Here is a 24,953-nt window from a genome sequence, read left to right on the forward strand (position 1 = left end):
TTAAATACAATCATGCTTTAGTACAGTCCTCAGCTCTATTTTAATCAACGTTCATAATTAATCTTCCAGTAACACTTTAGAATACGGTTCCGTCATGAATGAATAACTGCATAGGAACAAATGAGTAACGCAATATTAACATTCTAGTAACCACACCAGATTTGTTATCACAACATTTTTTCTTTTGTTAATTTATTTAGTTCAGATAACTTATTATTTTGAGTTTCTGATGATTAAATCAATCTCCTTCATTGCATTAACTCACTTTTTCCAGTTCAATTAACTTAAATTTTTTTAAGGCAACTAGGTTACTTAATTTTTTTAAGTTAAACTAACAATATTTTTTTACCGTGCACTAAAGGTTATTTATTGGCGTCTTTGATTACATGAAGAAACTTTAAAGGGATAGTTCACCCAAAAATTACAATTCTGTTAGTAATGACTCACCCTCATGTTGTTCCAACCCTGTTAGACTTTCGTTCATCTTCGGAACACAAATTAAGATGTTTTGTTTATAAAATCTAAGCGCTGTCTCACTCCATATGCTTCTTAAGGGATCAAAATTAGCTGGTCCAGAAAAGTTAAAGACATCGTTAAAATAGTCCAAGTGACTTCAGTGGATCAATCTTAAGTTTATCAAGCGACGAGAATACTTTTTGTGCGCAAAAAACAAAGAAAAATAACGACTTTATTCAACTATTCATTTCCTTCTCTGTTGGCCTCGAGCTGAGCCGATACTAAAATGTGACTTAAAAAAAAACAATGCCGACTGCTGATTAGTCAGAGAGAATCGTCACCATTCACTGCGTCATCATTGCACGCGCCAGATTAACCGCGCTATTTTTAAATAGTTTTTTTATGCACGGCTATGTGATTGCCAAAATCAGAATACAATTTTGTACATTCTAGTTTGTTTCCATGTAAATATTTATGGGGCTCTCTCTTTGCTGTTCTCCATCTATTCGAGATTGACTTGTGATACATGTGGCACACTGTCTTGAGAGAAGGACGCACTATGTTGGAAATGGTGATAACATAGACCAGAAGGCCATAGAGAATTTAATTTTCTGGAACCACCGAGGAGTCCACAGCCTACAATCCGCCCTAGAAGTCTTACGCAACAGCTTCTCTCTGAGATGTTCCTTAAGTGCTCACTCTGGAGCCTTTTATAATGGAGATTTTCAATAAAAACTCTTCCCTTATGACTAGCTTTTTAATAAAGTGCTTTTCAAAGAACTAAAGGCATGTTCAACTCCAATGGTTTGACTGTTGGAATAACACTGGCATGAAAAGGCATTGTTTCCCAAAGGACTGGTGTTCTATTACTTTATTATTAGAACTGAACAATATTCAGCATTTTATTTTGCCATGTAATAGAAAGACTGGAAAGCTATTTCTCGGAAACTGACAGGTGCTAATTGCCTCAAGGATTAACATACATTTATGCAAATTCCTGTCCTCATATTGTCCTCCCGCACTGCAAAACTAGTCTTTCCCAAGCCATGTACACTCGACGGGAATCGCTTGAAGCATGACGGAAAGACAAACAACAGCTGGCATGTAAATATATCTTGTTAAATATAACCGTATCTCCTTCTTTGCTACCATCAGGCCATCTGCAATGACTACTGAGGCAGAGCACAAGGGATTTTGGGTTTCAGCTCACGTCTTGCAACATCATCTTCTCCCTTCATCTCCCGAACCGCGGCAAAAACCGGCGCCCCCAGCTGCCCTCTAATCCTGCTTTAGCCCTTCTGCTGATCAGGTGCGTCACTCTTAACACAACTTCATCAACGCCGCCGGGGCACAATTGGCTGGATAAATGATAAGATTTCCACTCGATTTCTGCTATGCCTTATTCCACCTCTGTACCTGTGCTCTGTATCTGTCATGTTGCTTTAAAGCAAACGCTGTGATAGCGCTCTTGTCGTCCGCCCCATTTTTTTTTGTCGCCGTTCTGCTTCGGACCTGCTCGCTGGACGACCTCCGTCATCGCATATTAGATTCAGAGACAATGATGACTTACTAAGGAAAAGCAAATAAGAGATAATTTTACTGGAGCACCACTCACCTCCTCACGGCAATCTCAAGTCCTTTAGGATGGCTCCTTGGGCAGAGGCTGTTAGAAAAAGAGAAAGAAAATAGAGGTCAGATATTTCACGATATCTTACGATATCAATGAATAAATGTCAGAAATGTTTCATCATTAAAATTATACCAAATAAAATAAAAAACTGTGTAAGGGTGATTCTCAAAATATGGTGACACGATTTAAAATGGTCAAGAAACTCCATATAAAAGGTTTCATTCCATAACAACCATTAATTAAATAATATTAACCTGAATAGGTTTTTTTTATTTGTTTATAATTGTTTTCCAGGTTATACGTTTAACAAGTTGCCCCCCAAAAAGTAATTAATCATTTCAGTTTAATGCGTTTAAATTAAAATATAAAATTATCAATCAAAACATTAAAATAAGTTTGTATAAAAATACTCCCAAAATCAAGGTTCAGAGTAAGAAGATGCTGTTCAAATGTGCACATTGTGATGTTCCTAACATTAAAAAATAAGTTATTTTCCATAAGAGTATTTTAAATGTTTAGCTGAATCTGACCAGTGGCTTGTGTTTTGAGATTATATTGAAACCAACTTTTTTCAAATTTATAGACAGTGTTGCAACCCTTTCCTAAAAATAAAATAAAAATAACAATGGGTCAAGTTGTCCTTCATGATTAGTAGCAATGTCAAAATGTTAATATTTACTACTTAGCTATCTGAAATTGAGATTTTTGAAATATCTATTTTGACAATGACCATAGACTGTATGAAAAATAAGGACGTAGTGTCCGTGAAGTCACCCGTAGGTTTCTGAGGAGCATTTTTGAAGCCCAAAGTGGGCAGATCCGGCTCTCTTTCTTGGCAGTGTGCAGACATTTATGCAGGTGGATTAGCTGAGGTGACGGGACGGCTATCAGACAGCAGACAAACGGCTAGTTGTGACAGCGATGGCAATCCATATCTTAATATAATGTAACTTAATATAATGTAAATGTATGGGTTACCCCCCACACTGTTGTCATGAAGGGTAAAATTAGCTATATAGACCAAAACCACTTTTTGTACTAGGCTGTACACATATTCTTTTCTGCTGTAATGTTGGCCATTTTAACATGGGGGTTTATGGGATTGACTCTCTTTTGGAGCCTGTCTCTATAGCACTCAGTCGATGAATTGCAGTTTAAGTCACTTTCGGAATTCAAGAGAGAGACAAGAAGGTTGTCGCCTGAAAATGACCGACCCATCCATCGACATCATTTCCACTGAATGATATGGCCAAGTTAGAAGTGATTTTAGTTTAGTTGCTGCCCATCACTGCCTGCAACACTCTCAACCCTGCTAATGGTGGTAATACAATGCTCTCAAAGCGCCTCAAATTAGCCAGCACTGTATTCTGCAATTCACTGGGCTTTTTTTTGAAGTCTTTACTCCCAGATCAAGTTGAAGAAACTTCCAACTTTCCATTTGCTCATTCAATGTTTATAAAAACCTCTTAACCCCTCAAGACTTCGAGTCCCTCATTGGCAAGCTCATGGCTCTTGGAGCCGCTACATTCATTGGCATGCAGAAGGCACTCTAAGCTGTTCGTTGGCACCCGTGCTGATTGGCTCGTCACCGAGTCATTCACAATGGTGTTGACAGTGGGTAGATTCTATGGGTAGAGCTGTGCCCGCCTGCCCGTATGCCTCTCTGCCCTGGAAGCCTGGCGCTATCTGTGAAACTCTTCACGCAGCGCATCTGATCTGCTGCACCTCTCCTCAAACATGTCATCTAAATGCTAAGCACTCATGCTGCATTGTTAAACGAAAACAACAAGAACAGCAAAAGCAAACAAGAAAATCCTGCAACTGGCTGCAAGCTTTTTTGATTTGATTTTTTCCAATTTCTGTTCTTCAAAATCCTAGACACATTCTTCCTTCTCCTCATGATGTGAGGAGAATTCTTAGTGTTATCATCACGTCAGCTCAGTGCACACGACTGTATGTGATTTTTTGCCACAGCTCTTCTGTCTGAGACGAACTTTGGGAATTATCTTTGATTGCTTGGTGTGACATGATCGACAGCGGGTTAATTGCTTTGTCAATGAATCTTAAGATGAAGTTTGAGCAACAGTCCTCCAGTGTCAAATGAAGAACTTGTCTGCAAGATAAATACATTGTTCATTAGAGCTCTCATTATTACAATTGTACTAAAAATGACCTCAAAATCCTTCTTTCAGCGTGAGCCAACAAATTGCTTAAATTTAGCTGTGCGCAGTGGCATGTCAAGGATGACACAGAGTACAACAGAGCCCACTTTTACTGGAAGTATTTTCCCATTGGGATTTTTAAAAAAGTATTTATTTAACAATTATAAGCCATGAACCAAAACCACCAGCTACGAGGTGAAACAAAAAGACTGTAAACTTCATGACCAAACATTCCCTGGTGCTATTTTACACTTCCAGAAAACAATTGTGCCACTGACCAGAAAAAACCTGGTCTAAAGTCAGTGGCGCGTTGTTCATAATGCTATTTTAAGCACGCATGCTTGGCCATCATGTAGCGGGTTACACGCGCATACACTTTGATTCTCTCATCAACACAGATGCAGCAGTTTTTATTCTTGCAAATCATACATTATAACAAGGAAAAATATTAACACATGAGGGAAATCATTGTGATTTACATGAAGATGAAAAAAGCCTAATTACCCATTTTTTAAGACTAATTGTAGTACTGAAGGATCAGAACTGTTTGCCCAATAGTGGCAAGTAACATACGTAATGTTTAACCGACGCTGATGTGGGTGGGGTTCTCCCATACCCATACAACGTCACTTCTCTATCTTTTACTGCCCTGATAAGAACGTCGGTCTTCTCGGCTGTGAACTGCTCCTGGCGCGCGCCTGGTAAACTCATCGTTATAATAACAATCCATCATGCAACATGCGTACCTGCTCTAAAAGGGTATGTTGGATGGCGCTCTGATTGGCTTATTTCACGTTACGCCCAAACCACACCTATGAATAATGAAGCTACTTCAGACCCACCCCTTTTAGATTTGCGCCTGGCGCAAGAGTCATTTATCCCGCCGGGAAAATAGCAACAACACCGGGATCCGCCCACAAAGTTACTTGCGCTTTGTGCTTTTACACTTGCGTTTCAGATCGTTAAAATAGGGCCCCACGAGTTTTTGTCGCAATTCTCTGATTAGTAGTGATTTCAGGAATCATGGATAATGTGGATTTCAACAGGAATTCTGCTTTAAAAAAAAGTTGAAATAATACAGACTGACAGAACAAACGCATAAGCCATCCAATAACAACCTCGTAAATCACAGTAGGTCTGTCTTTAAAGGTTTATACATTTTTGTTCCTGCAAGGAGAAAATGAATCTGAAACCCGACTGCTGCACTCTTTTGATGATGTAAAACAGTCAGTGCTCAGTTGTTACCAAAATCTGATCTTACTGGTGTAAAAATATTGTCCAATCATAAAAATAAAAATAAAAATAAAAAATCACATGGTGTTATGCATATTGGTGCAGGGATGGCTTGCTTCTAACAGAAAAATCATTGAGAGAAGCAGCCATGAGCGCACAGTCCTGCATCTGAGTTCCTCCAGTGCTTTATGCTCGACTCGATATTGATTTGGTGACACCAACTCCGAGCAAAAACTGCTGAGGCAGCTATTGTGGGAAGTGCTATTAACTGTTCAAGCTAATTAATGGGATAAATAGGTGAATGCGGTCTCGTGTGGTATGGACGGAAAGAGGCAGAACGAGACTGAGTAAGAGACAGAGGGAGAGGGACATGTGGAAAGAATAAGCCATTTGTTGTGCCTGCGAACAATCGGATGAAACGGCTCCTCTGTTAGCTTGTTACCACAGGGGATTGTGTGCTGCCACAGTACTGTGAATGTCATAGGGCATTAGTCTGCAAGAGAAAGATGAAGAGTATGTAAACTTGCCTGCTAGCAGATTACAAATGTGTACTTTGCTAATTGAGCGGATTAGCTATCATTAGCGCAAATGATGCTATTGCTCCAGGTGTTCGCGTTGCAGGAGGTAAAAAGTGCTTAACAGAGACAATATTATCAACAGTAACACTATTTACTCTCTAAAAGAGTAACTACAGCTCTGTCATTATCTATTACAAACTGCCCCATCTCTCATTTTATGGACAAATAACCCTGGACAATTTACAATGTCTTCTACAGAAGAAAGAAAGTCATATAGGTTTGAAATGATATGTGGATGGATTAATGATTGTTTTTGGTGAACTATCCCTTTAAACAGTTGAATGAACATAACATAATGATCAGATTAGCATTTTGCGATGTAAAATTGTTTGAGGCGACACTTTACAATACGGTTCAATTTGTACCAGATAATTCACAACAAACAATGAGCGACATTTCTTCAATGCTTTTATTAAAGGGGTGGTTTACTGCTTTTTTTTCTTTGCATGATAGTGTTTATGGGGTGCAATATAACATGTATTCGTGGTTTTTCTTTTTTTAAAAGTCTTATTTTTCATAAATTTCACCTTTATTTTAAGCCGCTTTCTCCTTTGTCAATTGAGCGACCGGTTTACATGTTGAGTCTATGAAACCACTCCCTCAGAAACAGGAAATGGGCTCAGATTGGTTAGTTTGGGCCGGTGTGTTGTGATTGGCTAAACTGTAGAGCACGTTGTCTGGAAAAATTCACACCCATTACCTTTACGGGCAAAGTTGCATGTGTTCATGTCAAATGTACATAATGGTGTCGATACAGCAGTATCAGTTTGAGCCAGAATCAGACCCAGAAAGTGGCGATGAAGAGAGGCAAGCAGAACCTCACCACACACGGCTCTTAGTAAACGTTTCTGAATGGTAATTTGTCTATATTTTTTTTAACTTTATACATGTTTGTCTTACACAAAATAGCATCTGACTGGCTACTATATGTATACAGCGTTGCACAAACAGTGTTGGCATTGGTTTACGTTCTTGATCAAATCGAAAAATAATGTCATAAAGTATACATTAAAAGTATATTTACAACATTAGTAAAAAATTCAGGTCCAAAATGTTTGTACTCGTTTGTCTTAGACACGAAATAGCCAACGCATTCTCATCCTAGGGCGTCATATAGTGACACTTTTGAAATTTCGTCTAAATCCAACGCACATGGCACCCTTTAGCGTCAATATAACACGCACAGAGCTTTGTTCGGTTATAGCAGGTTTAGGTCTGGGGTAGGTTTAGGGTTACACCACTAGGAGGCGCCTTCTGGCCCATATATATCTGCGACCCATATTGCAGCGCAGTCTCATCCCAAGACGTCATATAACTGACGTCTTGGGACGTCTTTTGACCATACGTCAACATGCGCCTTTTTAGAGTACCCTTAAACGTCGGTTAGATGACGTTATCGGATCCTAACCCTACCTCAGACCTAAACCTACCCCTAAACCTACCCCGTCACCTAACCGACGTTAAAGGTAAAGCGTCAGTTGTATGACGTGATATGATCGTCAGGTAACAGACGTTTAAGGGTTCCCTAAAAAGGCTGGATGTTGACGTATGGTCAAATCCCTTCTTGGGATGCGACTGTGTTACATATTGACGCTAAAGGGTGCTATGTGCTTTGGATGTAGACGAAATGTCAAAAGCATCAGCATATGACGCCTTGGGATGAGGACGGGCTGAAATAGCATAACTAAGTGGCTATAAAGCCAGCACTGGCATTTGATAAAACTAAAACATTACGTCTGAAATTAAACATGCTAATACATTTAAAATGATTAAGTCTTAGCCTACTTACAGGTTGTGGCCCAACAACTGCTGCCTCTGGTTTTAAAGTTGGAACTGCTTCATGTTAGTAACAGTTTCTTGTTGAATCCGGCATTGAATTCTTGGAGATTCTGGAAGCTGTTTTTCTTAAAATTGCGCAGCACATAATCAAACATAAATTGTATCCATTGTTGACGAACTACAACGTCTGTGGGAAGCCCGAACATAGAAGACCTGACAGCTGGATAAACATAACACACTTTTGACGAGCCGCAGAAATATGGCCATGACGTTTGTTTGCATTTTCCGGAGGGGGGGTTGATGTAAATGTATGGGTTAGTGACGTCTAAAACCCGGCTGTAGTCCCATTCGAGTCGTTTTTGTAGGCATTAATCTTCCTGATTTTTAAAAGACGATATCTCTGCTTACACTGAACTTTCAGCGCTGCAACTTTGCAGATACTGTTCATGCACCAACAGCAACATTACACACTATTTAAAATGAAAAAAGTGATATCGCAATCAACCACCCCTTTAATCTAGGCGTTCATTGTTAATTTATAAACATACTATTCAAAATGCATGCACGGATGCTCATTTTCTTGACGTGTGAAGCAGGCCTAAGGAAGGCATTTGGAAGAGTGTGGCCGTTCAACCTCATGCCGTTTAGGCAGGGATTAGTGATTATGTAACCGTGGGAGACATGCATTAACACACTCGCGTTAGTCTCCATTTCCACAGTAACAGCAGGACCGGTTACGAATTAAAAGCGATATGTGCCCTTTGCGGGAGGCAGCGAGGGCTGTTCCTCCGACTGGCCTCGGCTGGATTTTGAATTTAAGGTTTGATTAATCTCCTCCAGTGGCTGCGAGTGGAGCAATTAAGGCAATTATAAATCACTGGCAAACTGCAGGGACGAACCTGATGGGTAATATAGCGTTTATTTGATAGAGTAGCCTTTACAAATGACTGCTAAACTCCAGTCAGCGAATAGTTGGGAGACATTTTTCAGACTTTATCAAGCATCTCAATGAAATGAATTTCAAAAGGCGGCTAGATTCACTGGTGCGATATGTGCTCCGAGCCGCCTGTGGGAGAGCAGGTCACAATGGAGTGAGAGCATTTCTCTGGCTTTCATGTTTTTTTGTTTAACGCTACGCCTTTGTTCTCTGCTCGATGCAAGGCTCCCATGACAAAGAGAGTTAATAAAACGAATAAAGAAATTAATAATTAACAGACACTTATATGAACCGGTAAAGAGGGCCATTTAGAGATGTAGTTTAATCCCAGCTGCATATGATCATCTCTTGGCGTTCATATTCTTTGAGGCATCACAGTTTCAATCTCTTCAAATGCATTATTGAACGCACCTTTCTTTTGGAAGATGTTTCAAATGAATTTTTCATCCTGTTGGTTATCCTGTAGTAGAAGAGGTATGCTAATAGGCTATGTCTTCAAAAAAATAAAAACCCAAAACAGTAGCGGGGGCCTTTGCTTTGAGAAGGACAATATTAGACATCCTCTGATCATGGCCTGATAGACCCGCAGCAAACATCTCTGAAATATTCCTCTGGGAAATGTGAAGCGCTGCATGTGGGATGCAAAAACCATAGTTCAAAGAAACCCTGGCAATCCTTCAGATGGAAAATGGCCTAAACGTGGTTTAAGTGACGAGGCGGCTGGCTGAGGGGGGCTTCTGACAGGAAAGAGAAGAGGCCAGAAACAAAGGGATCGTTTTAAGAGGGAGAGGTGGTGAGGGAGGGAGGAGAGTTTTTGAAGATGCGTGCTAAGAAAACTCAAAAGAACAGAACGCGCAGAGTTTAATTCACTCAAACCTTAACAAGGCAATCTGTATCCGTCGACCAGCTAACCGAACAGAAATGGCATATATAGATGTAATTGCCAGTGTTGTGCTGCGCTCATTCTCTGTGCTCTGAAATAAACGGAAACATTTTGATATTGATTAGAGGCAGCTTTGATAAGGCAATTACTCGTAACGATCTCTTGAGCACCAAATTCATAACGAGACTCGCATGGATTTGCTCAGGGCTTTTCAATCAAACCCGTTTTCAAGGCGTACACTTGTTGTCCTAAAATCTACAATTTATATGATTTATTTTGACTGCGTTACTTGACAAGAATTTAAATATTTGCAGAAAGCAACAGTGAAAATGTAGGATCTATATTGGACATTCAAAGCCTTTTATCAATACATTTTATCTTTTCCAACACTAGAAGATTTTTCAGTGTGTTTTGTGTGTGTGTGTGTATAAACAAGTGAAAAAAATCTATATTACAACTACAAACAAGTTAAAATATCTTGCTTCCCAAGAAAAAATATTCTGTTGTAGGGTTATTAAAAGGATAGTTCATCCAAAAATGTACATACACTCCTAAAGTTGTGTCATATTTAGTAAACATGGTTTTGTTTCAAATCTATTCTATTCAAATCTATTTTTCTCAAATTAGAAATCACTGGTAACCAATATTGTTTGAAATACCTTATCTTAGCCCTTTTTGTCCTTTTTTAAGTCTCTCTCTTCACTACCTTCTGATTGATGGATCACTAGCCCCCCCCCCCCCCCCTCTCTTCTCTTAATTGTTATTTATTTAATTATATATATATATATATATATATATATATATACACACACACACACACAGTATATATTATTTTGTATTATTGGTTTTATTTATTTATTTTGTACTTGTGTAAATTTGTGATAACTTCAATGTTTCAATGTATAACTTGTTTGTCTTGAACACCTGTTGGTTTTCAATTGTATGTTAAAAAGATAAGAAAAACAGCTAAATATGGCTTTATTTCCTGTGTCATTTATTCCTTGAAGTTACGTATTTTTCATTGTGCCATGGCTCGCAATAAAAATATTAATAAACAAATACCTTATCTTAACAGTTTTGGAACTACATAAAGGTGCGTAAATGAAAAAAAAAAAAGAAAAAAGAAAAAAATTCATAATATTCTAAATTTTGTTTGTTTATCTATTATTTTTCCTGGAAAACAAGACAAAAACATCTTATTTAGAAGTTTCAGGTTTCAAATGTCTTACTACTGTATATGTATAAATCAATTTATATATAGGCTACTATATACTAATCAATTATATATATCAATTTATGATTAGTGAATTTCTATTTTTAGTAAGTAGAAAGAGAGAAAAATGAGTTAATCATTCAAATAGCAACTGAGCTAGTTATTTAGTTATATAATGCCAATGCTAAATGTTCACGTTACAATTTACAAGAGTTACTTCAAAACCACAATGAGTGCATGATCAAAGTTGGATTATCTTTATAAAATGAGGCAGAAAATGTAGCTTTCTATATGATGCTAAAAACTAAAGCATTTCTAATATAAATATGCTTTGTTCTCGTAACCTGACAAACGCTATATTTTCATAATTGTAAGGAGACGTCTAATTCTACATCAACTAAGTAATGGAAAAAAGATTGAACAAGTCTACAGTCTCTCATCAATTTGGTTCATGAAAATCTTTTTCTGTGCCTTTTTGAAGTGTTGTTTGAGGTTTGTTGACTAAGAATCATGAGCTTTCCTTAATTATTTAGTGATTACGCACAACTGAACAGGTGCAAAAAAAAAAAACTAACCTAAATGAGCCTTTCATTACAAGAGCTGAATGCATACAGTCATCTGAACAATGAAAATTTAGATTTGTAAATATAATTATATCATCAGAAACCAATAAAACTTGATCCGTGCCAGGCTTTATAAATCCACAGCCTGCGACGACAAATAACAAGTTAGATAGATTTCCTAGCGTCACTCCGCCGAGACTAAGGGTGTTTTCTATTTTGCTAACACCTTGCCACTTCAATTACAAAAAAAAAACATCCCACGCTGGCACTCGACTAATGTATTTCTCTCAATTATGAATAAAGGCACACACCGCTGTGTCACACAGGCCCCTTTGAGGACCCATGGAGCTGAATTTGGATGCCCTCCTCCCTACGGACGAGGCGAAGAAGAATCAAATCAGGCGACCCGCTGCGCCACGCGCTCAGCTCCATAAATGTATTCAATAAAAAGAAGAGAGGAGAGGTTGAAAAGGGTACAGAATCTCAAAGGATTGCCAATTCTCCAGTGTGTCAGATATTTAGTGGCCTCTAACTGTGCAGGCGTGAGCGGAAAGCTAGCAGGCGGAGCAAGGGAGACGGCTTGTGGATGAGACGCTGTGTTTGCTCTGACCCTGTCGCAGCCGATCTCACCGAGACGGCCCCTACAACGGCTGGCTAAAACAATCGGCTCATTCCAGCGCACCGCTCCGTCGCTCTTTCCCTCCATCTATACGTCTCCTTCATCCTTTCTCTCGGTGCTGATGACTGTGCAGTGACAGAGCAATGCCATTACCGAGGGGAAACCGAGGGGAGGCAGAGATTAGACAGAAAGACACACCGTCAAAAAAGAAAAACCACACACAGAGAAGCAAGGGAGTCGCTTTGGTTTAAACACAGGTTTCGATTTGGAGGGGAATTCAACTTGGTGTTTGAGTAAAATATGTTTGTTTCTATATTTAATTGTATAGCTTGTAAAACATAAAGAAGATAAAGGAACAGAATGCCCCAGTGAACACACCTAAGGCAACAACAGCAAGGATGAGCTAACAAACTGAATTTTGCAACAAAAATGAAATTAAGAAATCATGTTCTAACATGCATTTTACTCCCAATTCCATGTCTGCACAGCAGGGTTGTGCTTTATCAAAAACTGAATTGAGAATACCTCCCCCAACCCCAGTTAAGTTCCTGAATTTGATTTAAATTGAGGAACCACGCAGAAAGCAGAATTGCAATTTGAATGCGACAAAAATTCAAAACATATTCATAACTATTTGTTTAGTACTAGAAAAGCAAACCTTCCCAGATAAACTTGTTGGATTGATAGCACATTGTTTGATTAACCCTAAAACTGTATTCTGGACACATGTGGGCAAAATAGTTTTGATTTATTTTTATAAAATACTTCCATTGATCTGAGCGGTACAAGACTTGGCTACTTTTCCTAGGTTTGCCTCCTGAACACACTCAATTTTTTTTTTACTCAATTCTATAATGTTAAGTGGGTGGAAAAAAAAAAACCTCCTTAATCTTGTGTTTTGGTCAAAAATGGGCACCCATAGAAATGAATGGGAAAAACTGCAATTTAGAGCATTCTAAAATAAGCCAAAATAAGACACCAGGTGACAGCAAAGTCACTTCATCTTTAGGTTTTAGCTTTAAGAACTTATTGGAATTATATTTTAATGTAGTTAAACAAATTTAAAAAATAAAACATAAAATAATACATAGAAAATATGGTACTTTTTGAAGTAAATAAATTCAAAAATACCCCCCAAAAAAAAAAAAAAAAACACCATACATGGATAGACAAAACTTTATCGAAGACAGTGATATAACATTTATAATAAATATAAATTAGGATCACACCACATTTGTCCACAATTACAGGATTAAGGGCTATAAAGTGAATACGGTTTGAGGGCTACAAGTTAAAAAGCCTCAAGTTTAAATGCCTTACAGAGAGAGACAGATAGACAGAAACGGCTTCTTGAACAAGAAAAACGTAGAGCAGGACTTGATTCTGCCCATTGGGAATTAATTGGATTTGCTATATGGTGTGATCTCATGTGAGTGACAGGTTGTCATCAGAGAAGAGAAGAGACACTGCATGAGGGAGGGGAAGTTATTATGATGAAAGATTACAAGGACACATACATTTAGAAACAAATAATGTGCACAGACAAATAATTTTCAATAAACACTGCAAAATAGTCAATTTTGCTTTCAAGGTGACTTTCATTTTGTCTCTCAAATCTGCACTCATGCAGAGAAGCAGACAGAGAAAACCACATGTTGAGAAAACATCAGGTAAGCGCATATGATGACCGATCCTTGTTCCCGCAAGAGCGTTGTGTTTTCATGACTATAAATGACATGACAGCATGACTGGACAGAGTTCACATGCCGCCCACCCACTCTCAAACCCTTCTCCCCAGAAAACAGGGCCCATTCGCACTCTCGTTCTCTTTGTTTCCTATTCATATCCATCTCTGTGAATATCTCCACAGTGAATAGCATGCCAAAGCAGTGGGCTCCTGAGACTATGGCAAATTTGAACCTTTCAGCAGTTCACTAGTGAAGACAAATGGCCGGCGTGTTTAGGGGCCCTCGTGAGTGATCTGTATTAATGTCTGGCAGGGATTCAGCATGCTGCATATGCTAACTCCATTAGCGGGTCAGAACCCGGCTCAGTCTGAATCCCCTGCACGCTGGGGGGGCTGGATATAGGAAAGTTGCAGGTGTGTGCATGCTACAGCAGAAAGACGGCATACGTATGCACACATGAGCGACATAAACGCACTCCATTGGCACACGTTTTCTGGAATCGAGCCTACGAATAAACACTCTGCGCTCGTGGTCCGTCTGTTTCTGTTGAGTCGCCACCCCATGATGCATTTGCTAGTCAGTCATCTTTGCATAATGTGAATTCACAGCAATTCTGTTACACAAATGCAATTCAATGTTGTTGCAAATTGCAGCATGCACAAATACAGTCCCTATGCAATCTGTGACATACTCGTATGAGCAGACTGGATTTATGACTAGTTGCTAAAGTTAAAGGGCTAGTTCACCCAAAAACATCATTTAATTACCCTCATGGTGTGCATGTTCGCTGTTCAATGTTTTTATGTGAATAAAAGCCTAAATTCAATCTGTTCATCATATAGTCCCTTCATATAACCCCCTTTTGCGCCTACGTCACGGCGCTAGCTGGAGGCAAAAAAAGTGAAAACTGGAGGCGGCCAATACAAACCAGCACAGATTCGGCTACATAATAAGGAGCTTAAATTATTGTTACTATTATTAAGTGTCATCTTGTTGTGTTGTTTGGTGCAAGAATTGATGAAAAATGAATATGCTGTATCTGGAATTTTTATTTCTAGAAAATATTCAGCGTTAGTGAAGCGGCCAGAGGGATCGTTCTGCCTCCACCTAAGCTCCGCCCACAAAAAAAACGTCACCATGTTTACCAACTGAAAAGGGGTCTATGGATTAGTTTTAAGATCTCTTTATATAGACTTTTTAAAGTGGTAGTTGTGTAGCTGTCTTATGGAGGGACAGAAAGCTCTTAGATTTAATAAAAAAAAAGATCTTCATTTGTGTTTCAAATATGAATAAAAGTCTTACGGAATGACATGAGGGTGAGTAAATGATGACCTTTTTTAATTTTTGGGTGGAATGTATAATTCTGATGGGTCAATCATGACAAAATATGGTCAAACATTGTGTATAATCAACAATAAACTGTAAATTATGTAAAAATTTAAACAAAACTGAAGAAGTAAAACAAATATCAATGTAAGTGATCAAGGTTTGGTTGGCGACTCAAAATTAGCTGTGTATTCTGACAAAAACCTGTTTTGCAAGAAACATAAAGCTAATTTTTCATTAGAATATACTAGTTTTACCAGTGTTACTTAAAAAGAAGCAATCAAAGCTATGAAATAAAATTATATTTTAGCCGTGCAGCTGCCATTGAGATGAATGGCTATGCTAATGGATAGCTTTCTCCAGATATTACAAGCAACAAATTTCCTACATAGCTGTGCTAGTTTCATTTCTCTCAAACCACTCTGTGGTCTTTTTCATCTTGCATAATAAAATAATAAAGCTCAAATCAATATTTCATGTCCCCTTATTTATTTATGTGGTAAGCAGTCATGTAATAAGTGATAATCAACATCAGTCAGGCATTAGCACAAAAAAAAAAAACCTTTAGGGTGATACAGGACCCCTCATCTTTGCGTCAAGGTCCTGACTACAGATGTTATTGTTTTTGTGATAAGGATCAGTGTGTGCATTTTGAGTAAATCCTATGAGCATTTAACTCTAGCAAATATGTAAATATCTTTTGCCATTATTAATCATAAGGTCTGATAAATCATGTAAACTAATTAATGGTCAATGGTTTTTGCGATGAAAAAGTTTATTGAGCCTTTAGGCAAAACAAATGTGCATATGTTTTTTTATGTTTTGTATTATATTTAATACATCAGGCTTTCATGGCTCATAAGTACGAACATGGAGTTCATACTCGAGGAGGGGAAAAAAAAAAACACCTCAATTTTATCCAGAGGCCCAAACTGAGTAAAACTATGCAATTTAGTGCAGTTGCTGATACTGTATTTATAAGGCTAAAACTTAAGATGAAATATTTATAACATTACTTGAATAAAATGCATGTAAACATCATTGATACTCTATATCTCCCAATAATATGTCTTATTAAGATATTTAAATGCTTTGTTTTATGATCAAAGCTATATAGTTTTCGTTGTGGGAGTAAGATGAACAAATAAATGTTCTTTAAAAGACTCACATTTTAACATGATGTCTGGATAATCATAATCGTTTTTTGAACATATCAGCATTATACGGACTTCCCTGCTTTCTAGATATCACCATCAGCGATTGAAAAACCCATATGGGTCAGCAACTGCAACATACAGGAAGTACAATCATCTTTATTGAAGGTCCACTGATTTATGAACCACCTGCTTCACTTGGTAATCATATTATCTTGCTAATTTCCTGCTAGACCTCACAATAAAGGCCATAACACTTTCCTAGAAGCATATCAATATCTTTCTCCACCTAAGAATAGCAGTCACAAATCTGCTGAAAACTGCCTCTGCGGACACTGTAACACAGTAGCATTCATTCCACTATAAAGAGAGTCATTTTTAAAGGATACACATGCTCTCTCTCTCTCTCTCTCTCTCTCTCTCTCTCTCACACACACACACACCCTAATCGCAATCACCCACAAATGGACACTTATCCATAATCATGCACAGACGTAAAAATCTGTTCACACACACACAGGCACATTTCAACTCAATACACACTCATATAAGTAAACAACTCCCATGCAAACTCCTCTTTGCTGTCAGACTAGATTATATGGTGCCGGAAACAGGGGCATGAAATCTGCGGCAACTGCCCCAGGCTGAGAGACGCAAGGCTGCAGGCACACACACACACACGCACACATGCCTACACAATGGCATACACACTAACCAATGCTGTGCTAGCGAGTAGACAGACACACAAGAAGGAGGGTCAGAACAAGAGAGATGAATTCCACTCAAAAGTGAGCATCACTACGCCTAACTCATTTCCAAGGGAAGATCGCTTCAAGTGAGTCTCATAGGTGGCTATTGAAAAACAACACAAAGACATACATTACTGCCACTTATTAAGAATCTTTGATAACATAGCAGCAAAAATGATACCTACAGCTTTAGCAAATCAAAGCTGCAAAATAATCACAACCAAATACAGAAACGCACTGCAACAACAAAACCAAATACAGAAATGTGCAGCAAATACTCACAACACAACTAAATACAGAAACACTGCAAAATACTCACAACCAAATACAGAAACGAGCTTACTCACATCGCAACCAAATACAGAAACGCTGCAAATACTCACAACACAACCAAATACAGAAATGTGCTGCAAATACTCACAACACAACTAAATATAGAAAAACACTGCAAAATACTCACAACCAAATACAAAAACGAGCTGCAATACTCTAGGGCTGGGTATCGATTCACATTTCAATTTCGATTCGATTTCGATTCACAAGCTCTCAGTTCGATTCGATTTCGATTCTCGATTCAATTTTCGATTCCTGATTTGATTCTCGATTCGACTATAATGAAGATGTAATACAAATCCTATATTTATAAAAAAGAACAGTGGACATAAGTTTACTAGTGGTTAATTAATACAAGGAAATTAAGAGCCATAAACCTGTATATAAAACTCTTTTTATTTTAGGTACACTAAATGCATACAGAGAATAAACAGGATTTTGATGCAATATGCAAAAAAACTCAGAACAGTCGCACAGCTTGATCAAACAGTATCATGTTATTTTATGTTTAAGATAGATAAAGATAAATAAATATATAAATATTTAGACTTTTTTTTTTTACATTGATCTTACCTAAATGGTAATGTAATTTTTTGTTTATTTTTGTTTTAAGAGTTTATGTATGGAAGCTTGATTTCAATCTTTGAATTGAATTGAAAAAAGTAGCACAAATAAATACAATAGAATAAAGACACAAATTAAGAGACATTTTGGGGTAGTTTTTTGGGTATGTCAGAAATACTACAGAAACTGAATAAAGTAATCCAATGTAAAATAACACTGGATAGTCTTTTTAGTCCAGACTGAATTAAGTACAAAGGCTATTAATTCTGATTGCTTACAATTAATACTATATTCTGTTGTTATGACAACAGAATTAATGACTAACACAAATGGCTGCGTTCACTTTAAGAACTAGTGCGCGAATCCATTACTGTTTCATTAACTTTCTGTCACACGCGTTTAATGCTAATTTAAGACATTACTGACTGTCTTTAGGAGGTTACTCACCAAGACCAGAGTTTTGACATAATGTCGCGTGTTTTAACTGTTAAAGTGATATAATCCAGGGATAAAACTTTTGTTTCTGGCGAGCTGTTTGTGAGGCAGATTTAGGCTGTAACGTTACTGTGCACGCAGTGAAAGACATCTCTGAGAGTGCGCGAGCACGGGATGGTTTAACATTGCTTGTAAAACTCAAAAAGACGTGAAAATGATAAACGTTAGTTACGATCATAGGTTACGATGCAATGCTGGCCCGATTGTTAAGTGAATATTCCGTCATGTCCCGACTCCTAAACGCTTGTGTGTATCGACAGCTGCAGCGCTTGGCGCTTGATTAGTGCAGAGAGACGAGAAGATGCAGCACCGCGTCCGCGAGCCCTTTATATGGAAAAAAATCGATTCCGGCCGTTGAGAATCGATTTTGAATCGAACACATTTTAAAAAACGATTAATCGAAAAATAGATTTTTTTGCCCAGCCCTACAATACTCACATCGCAACCAAATACAGAAACAAGCTGCAAATACTCACAACCAAATACAGAAACACGCTACAAAATACTCACAACACAACCAAATACAGAAACGTGCTGCAAATACTCACAACCAAATACAGAAACACGCTACAAAATACTCACAACACAACTAAATACAGAAACACGCTGCAAAATACTCACAACCAAATACAGAAACGAGCTGTAAATACTCACAACACTACCAAATACAGAAACACGCTGCAAAATACTCACAACCAAATACAGAAACACACTGCAAAATACTCACAACACAACCAAACACAGAATCAAGCTGCAAAATACTCACAACCAAATACAGAAACACACTGCAAAATACTCACAACACAACCAAATACAGAAACACACTGCAAAATACTCACAACACAACCAAATACAGAAACGTGCTGCAAATACTCACAACACAACTAAATACAGAAACACGCTGCAAAATACTCACAACCAAATACAGAAACACGCTACAAAATACTCACAACACAACCAAATACAGAAACGTGCTGCAAATACTCACAACCAAATACAGAAACACGCTACAAAATACTCACAACACAACCAAATACAGAAACGTGCTGCAAATACTCACAACACAACTAAATACAGAAACACGCTGCAAAATACTCACAACCAAATACAGAAACGTGCTGCAAATACTCACAACACAACCAAATACAGAAACACACTGCAAAATACTCACAACACAACCAAATACAGAAACACACTGCAAAATAGTCACAACACAACCAAATACAGAAACGTGCTGCAAATACTCACAACACAACTAAATACAGAAACACGCTGCAAAATACTCACAACACAACCAAACACAGAATCAAGCTGCAAAATACTCACAACCAAATACAGAAACACACTGCAAAATACTCACAACACAACCAAATACAGAAACACGCAGCAAAATACTCACAACACAACCAAATACAGAAACACACTGCAAAATACTCACAACACAACCAAATACAGAAACAAGCTGCAAAATACTCACAACACAACCAAACACAGAATCAAGCTGCAAAATACTCACAACCAAATACAGAAACACACTGCAAAATACTCACAACACAACCAAATACAGAAACACGCTACAAAATACTCACAACACAACTAAATACAGAAACACGCTGCAAAATACTCACAACCAAATACAGAAACGAGCTGTAAATACTCACAACACTACCAAATACAGAAACACGCTGCAAAATACTCAACCAAATACAGAAACACACTGCAAAATACTCACAACACAACCAAACACAGAATCAAGCTGCAAAATACTCACAACCAAATACAGAAACACACTGCAAAATACTCACAACACAACCAAATACAGAAACACACTGCAAAATACTCACAACACAACCAAATACAGAAACGTGCTGCAAATACTCACAACACAACTAAATACAGAAACACGCTGCAAAATACTCACAACCAAATACAGAAACACGCTACAAAATACTCACAACACAACCAAATACAGAAACGTGCTGCAAATACTCACAACCAAATACAGAAACACGCTACAAAATACTCACAACACAACCAAATACAGAAACGTGCTGCAAATACTCACAACACAACTAAATACAGAAACACGCTGCAAAATACTCACAACCAAATACAGAAACGTGCTGCAAATACTCACAACACAACCAAATACAGAAACACACTGCAAAATACTCACAACACAACCAAATACAGAAACACACTGCAAAATAGTCACAACACAACCAAATACAGAAACGTGCTGCAAATACTCACAACACAACTAAATACAGAAACACGCTGCAAAATACTCACAACACAACCAAACACAGAATCAAGCTGCAAAATACTCACAACCAAATACAGAAACACACTGCAAAATACTCACAACACAACCAAATACAGAAACACGCAGCAAAATACTCACAACACAACCAAATACAGAAACACACTGCAAAATACTCACAACACAACCAAATACAGAAACAAGCTGCAAAATACTCACAACACAACCAAACACAGAATCAAGCTGCAAAATACTCACAACCAAATACAGAAACACACTGCAAAATACTCACAACACAACCAAATACAGAAACACGCAGCAAAATACTCACAACACAACCAAATACAGAAACACACTGCAAAATACTCACAACACAACCAAATACAGAAACAAGCTGCAAAATACTCACAACACAACCAAATACAGAAACACGCTTCAAATACTCAAGTTCAACACAACCAATTACAGAAACACGCTGCAAAATACTCACAACCAAATACAAAAACATGCAGTAAAATACTCACAACGCAACCAAATACAGAAACACCCTGCATAATACTCACAACCAAATACAGAAACACGCAGCAAAATACTCACAACACAACCAAATACAGAAACACAGCAAAATACTCACAACGCAACCAAATACAGAAACACACAGCAAAATACTCAAAATGGAACCAAATACAGAAACACGTAGCAAAAAAAAAAATATACAGAAACACGCTGCATAATACTCACAACCAAATACAGAAACACGCAGCAAAATACTCAAAACGGAACCAAAGAAACACGCTGCAAAATACTCACAACCAAAAACACAAATGTGCTGCAAATACTCACATCACAACCAAATACAAAAGCACACTGCAAACACTCACAACACAACCAAATACAGAAACACGAAGCAAAATACTCACAACACAACCAAATATAGAACCGTGCTGCAAATAGGAGAGAAATGTTTCAAGTGGACCCCAGCAAGTGACAAACCTGGCTGATGCATGCTTATTCTTCAGTGTCTACAGTGGCGTGTGCGATGACCAGAAAGATGTTTTTTATTTTATTATTTTAACACCCCGAACATATGTTCATTGTAAGTATTTGGTTGCATTGAGTATTTGCAGCACCTTTGTTGTAAAACTGATGTTTTCTTAATTTTGCTTTCTTAATTTGATTTCTGAAAATAAGTTTTCCTTAATTTGCTGGTGCTTTTTCTATTTACATGTGTTCTCTTCAGTTGCATCACACTGAGCTCTCGTGGCCACCCTAAGTGCATGTGGATAGTTTAAAAAGGAGGTAATATATTAAATTAGCTCAGATTTTAAAATGAATTGCGCCATTATCACGTGATCATAAATGACTAAACTACATCCTTTGCATGTGCACTTCTCTAACGGCCCTGTAGAAGAGCCCACTTAGAGTGTCTCCCTTCCGCAGTGGCCTTCAAATGGACAAAAATGCTATTTGGAAGTTGCCAGAGAAATAGTAGGAAAAAGAGAGAGATAGAAACAATTGAATTACCAGATAAAAAATAAGATAATCTTAAAATCAACTAAAACTTGTCAAACTTCCAAGTTAAACAAGATATTCTACAGAAATAAAAAATATGGGAAAGGACTTGATTTAATGAATCAGGAATTCATTGGATTGTGAAAAGTGGGTGTTAAAAGGGTTGCACAAGTTACTATATTTTAACTTTTTTTGGAATAACCTGCTCTAATTACGTACAATAAGATCAAGAACATGCATCAAAAAGTAAACAAGGTCAATTCTGATTTCATGTTTATTTTAAATGAACATGCAAACGCACAAAAAGCACAGGCACACAAGCAATCTTTGCAAATAAAGCCGTAAATATGCAGCCCATGAATACTCACACCATCAGTAACACATTAATGATTTCAGCTATTCTGGCCGAATGGCGCAACCCCTCTAACCCGAGCTTCACCAAGGTTGTTTCATATGCAGCCTCACTTCCCACTATATGCCTTTTTCTTTTACGAAAACACCCTCTAATTCAGCATAATTGCTCCTTGTCATTTTGTGCAAAGCTTCTCAAAAAAACGAATGACTCAAGACATTATGGGGCAGGAGCCTGCAGGGTCAGCACAGCCCAAACACCCCCTGAGCTCAGCACTTATGCCTGTGATGTACACAACACATTACGAACAACGGATCACACCACAGAGCCCAATCCATCTCCTGTCCAGCCACTCTCACAAGTAGGTGAATTTTTAAAAACTTTCCTGAGACTGCACCCCAATTTGAATTCTCAATTCACGCCGAATGCACACAATAAAAATGTGACAATTTGCTCAACTGATATAGGCAAACTTATTGCAAAATAAAATTGTTTTTGCTGCTCTTGTTGTCGTTAAGAAATAGACACAAATGCTACAGTGTACAGGTATGTCCAAGGGACAGGCATACCACAAGGTAAGATGTGATGGTTTTTGAAATAAATCTCTTCTGCTTACCAAGTCTGCATTTATTTGATTAAAAACACATTAAAAACAGTAATATTGTGAAATATTTTTGATACAGTACTTTTTATAATGTAATTTATTCCTGTGATCAAAGCTGAATTTTCAGCATCATTATTCCTGTCAGTGTCACATGATCCTTCAGAAATCATTCTAATATGCTGAAGATGTTGTTGATGCTCAAGAAACATTTCTTTAATATATTTTGTGGAAACCATGATCCATTCTTTTCAGGATTCACTAATGATTAAAAAGTTCAAACAGCATTTATGTGATATGGAAATCTTTTATAACATCACAAATGTCTTTATGTCTAAATGCGTTTGATCAATTTAATGCGCCCTTGCTGAATAAAAGTATTAATCTTACAGCGACTAACTTTTGAATGATATACAGTAGTGGCCAAAACTGACCAAATGATCTTCACCCTTTATTTAAATATCACAAATTTGTTTAAATGTTGTAGGAATATTGCGTACAGTAGTTGTACTTGGAGTCAATTGCTTTATTTGTGATAACTCAATAAAATATGCCAAATTGTGCAAACATTTTGGCCAGGCTGCCATAAAATAAAGGATGAACACATGCAAAAACACGAGAGAACCAATAAAATATTAATAATTGATTATGTTGTAGTCAATCCTGTGAGCTTTTTGTTTTTCTATGCATTCTGTTTTTTGTATAGTAAAATAAAACCAGTAAAAACGATAGTAAAAGCTGTAGTTTGCCTCACATTTTGATGGTTTAATCGAACTTGTAGGGTCATAAAAAACAAATGTCCCCTCCAGACATCACTTTTTACCACTACTACATATAGTAAAGGGTGGTAAATAATGTTTGCAGGTGAATAGAAGAACAGCATCTTGTTTACAGTAAATGCAAATAGTTATTGATACTATTCAAACAAAGTGTAAATAAAAGTCATTCTATAATACGGTACTAAAAGTAAAATATCTGAGCAATGGCGAAAATGCTTTACATTTAGTGAAGTACTTTTAATTACACTGCAAACTCAAATACTTTATTCTAATTGGTCAATCGGCGCATTCTGTTATCAAATATTTGAACATAAGAACCATTAAACTATAATTGACTGTTGTCCCAGTACTCACTCATATCACTGAGGTGTCTTTCTTCTCACATAATAAAATAATTCCAACTCAAGTGTATGTTTACATGAAATATCATAGAGTCTTGTGGTAATTATCACAAAATAAACCTGTCCAGGGTCACACAACACCCCTACACATCACCTTGTGCTCCAGATCACTCCGTCAGTGTTTATTTTGCAATAATGATAGGCTGACTCTACATTAACCCTAACAAAATAACTTATACGTAACGAGCAAACATTATTTACTGCTTAACAGATCAGTAGCTGAACTACAATACATTAAATATGAACATATATTATGAATATGTAAGATGTCTAATGATGTTTCTAATCTATCTGAATGCAAATTAACTTAGGATCTCTTGAGCATTATATAAAGAAATAATGTCGGTTAATGAAAGTCATTAGAACGTGTTATCTAATGAGCTGAAACGCAGGTGGTGTGAATGATGCAACATTGCTTCAACTAAGTGAATAAATGAAATGTTACAGATATTTAGACCGTGTCTCACCGTGACGGTTTTAATGCGGCCACCGCCCTTGGTGCAGGTCCATCCGGAGCGATTGAAGATCAGTCCGCAGATCTCGCCCTCTGAACATGGGGACATCTCACACCACTGCTTGCTTTTCACTATCCGGGCTACAAACATACAAACACAGAAGTTTTTTTAAGCACCACTTCCTAACACAAAGGAAGATATTTGGAAAAATGTTTGTAACCAAACGGT

General features: G+C 37.5%; 1 protein-coding gene across 1 annotated transcript in view; it reads right to left on the reverse strand.

The window, feature by feature from the left end:
• tafa5l (TAFA chemokine like family member 5, like) overlaps positions 1-24,953 on the reverse strand; it is a 53,659-nt gene that overhangs the window by 1,312 nt on the left and 27,394 nt on the right. Inside the window, exons 3-4 of the mRNA XM_039665380.2 lie at positions 24,738-24,865; positions 2,072-2,119 (exon numbers count right to left, since the gene is read on the reverse strand). Of these exons, the coding sequence (XP_039521314.1) occupies positions 2,096-2,119; positions 24,738-24,865 (152 nt within the window). The 3' untranslated portion in view covers positions 2,072-2,095. The remainder of the gene's footprint in view (positions 1-2,071; positions 2,120-24,737; positions 24,866-24,953) is intronic.

The sequence above is a fragment of the Pimephales promelas genome, chromosome 14 (assembly GCF_988280905.1).
Source record: "Pimephales promelas chromosome 14, fPimPro1.hap1.1, whole genome shotgun sequence".
In the NCBI taxonomy this organism is placed as follows: domain Eukaryota; kingdom Metazoa; phylum Chordata; class Actinopteri; order Cypriniformes; family Leuciscidae; genus Pimephales; species Pimephales promelas.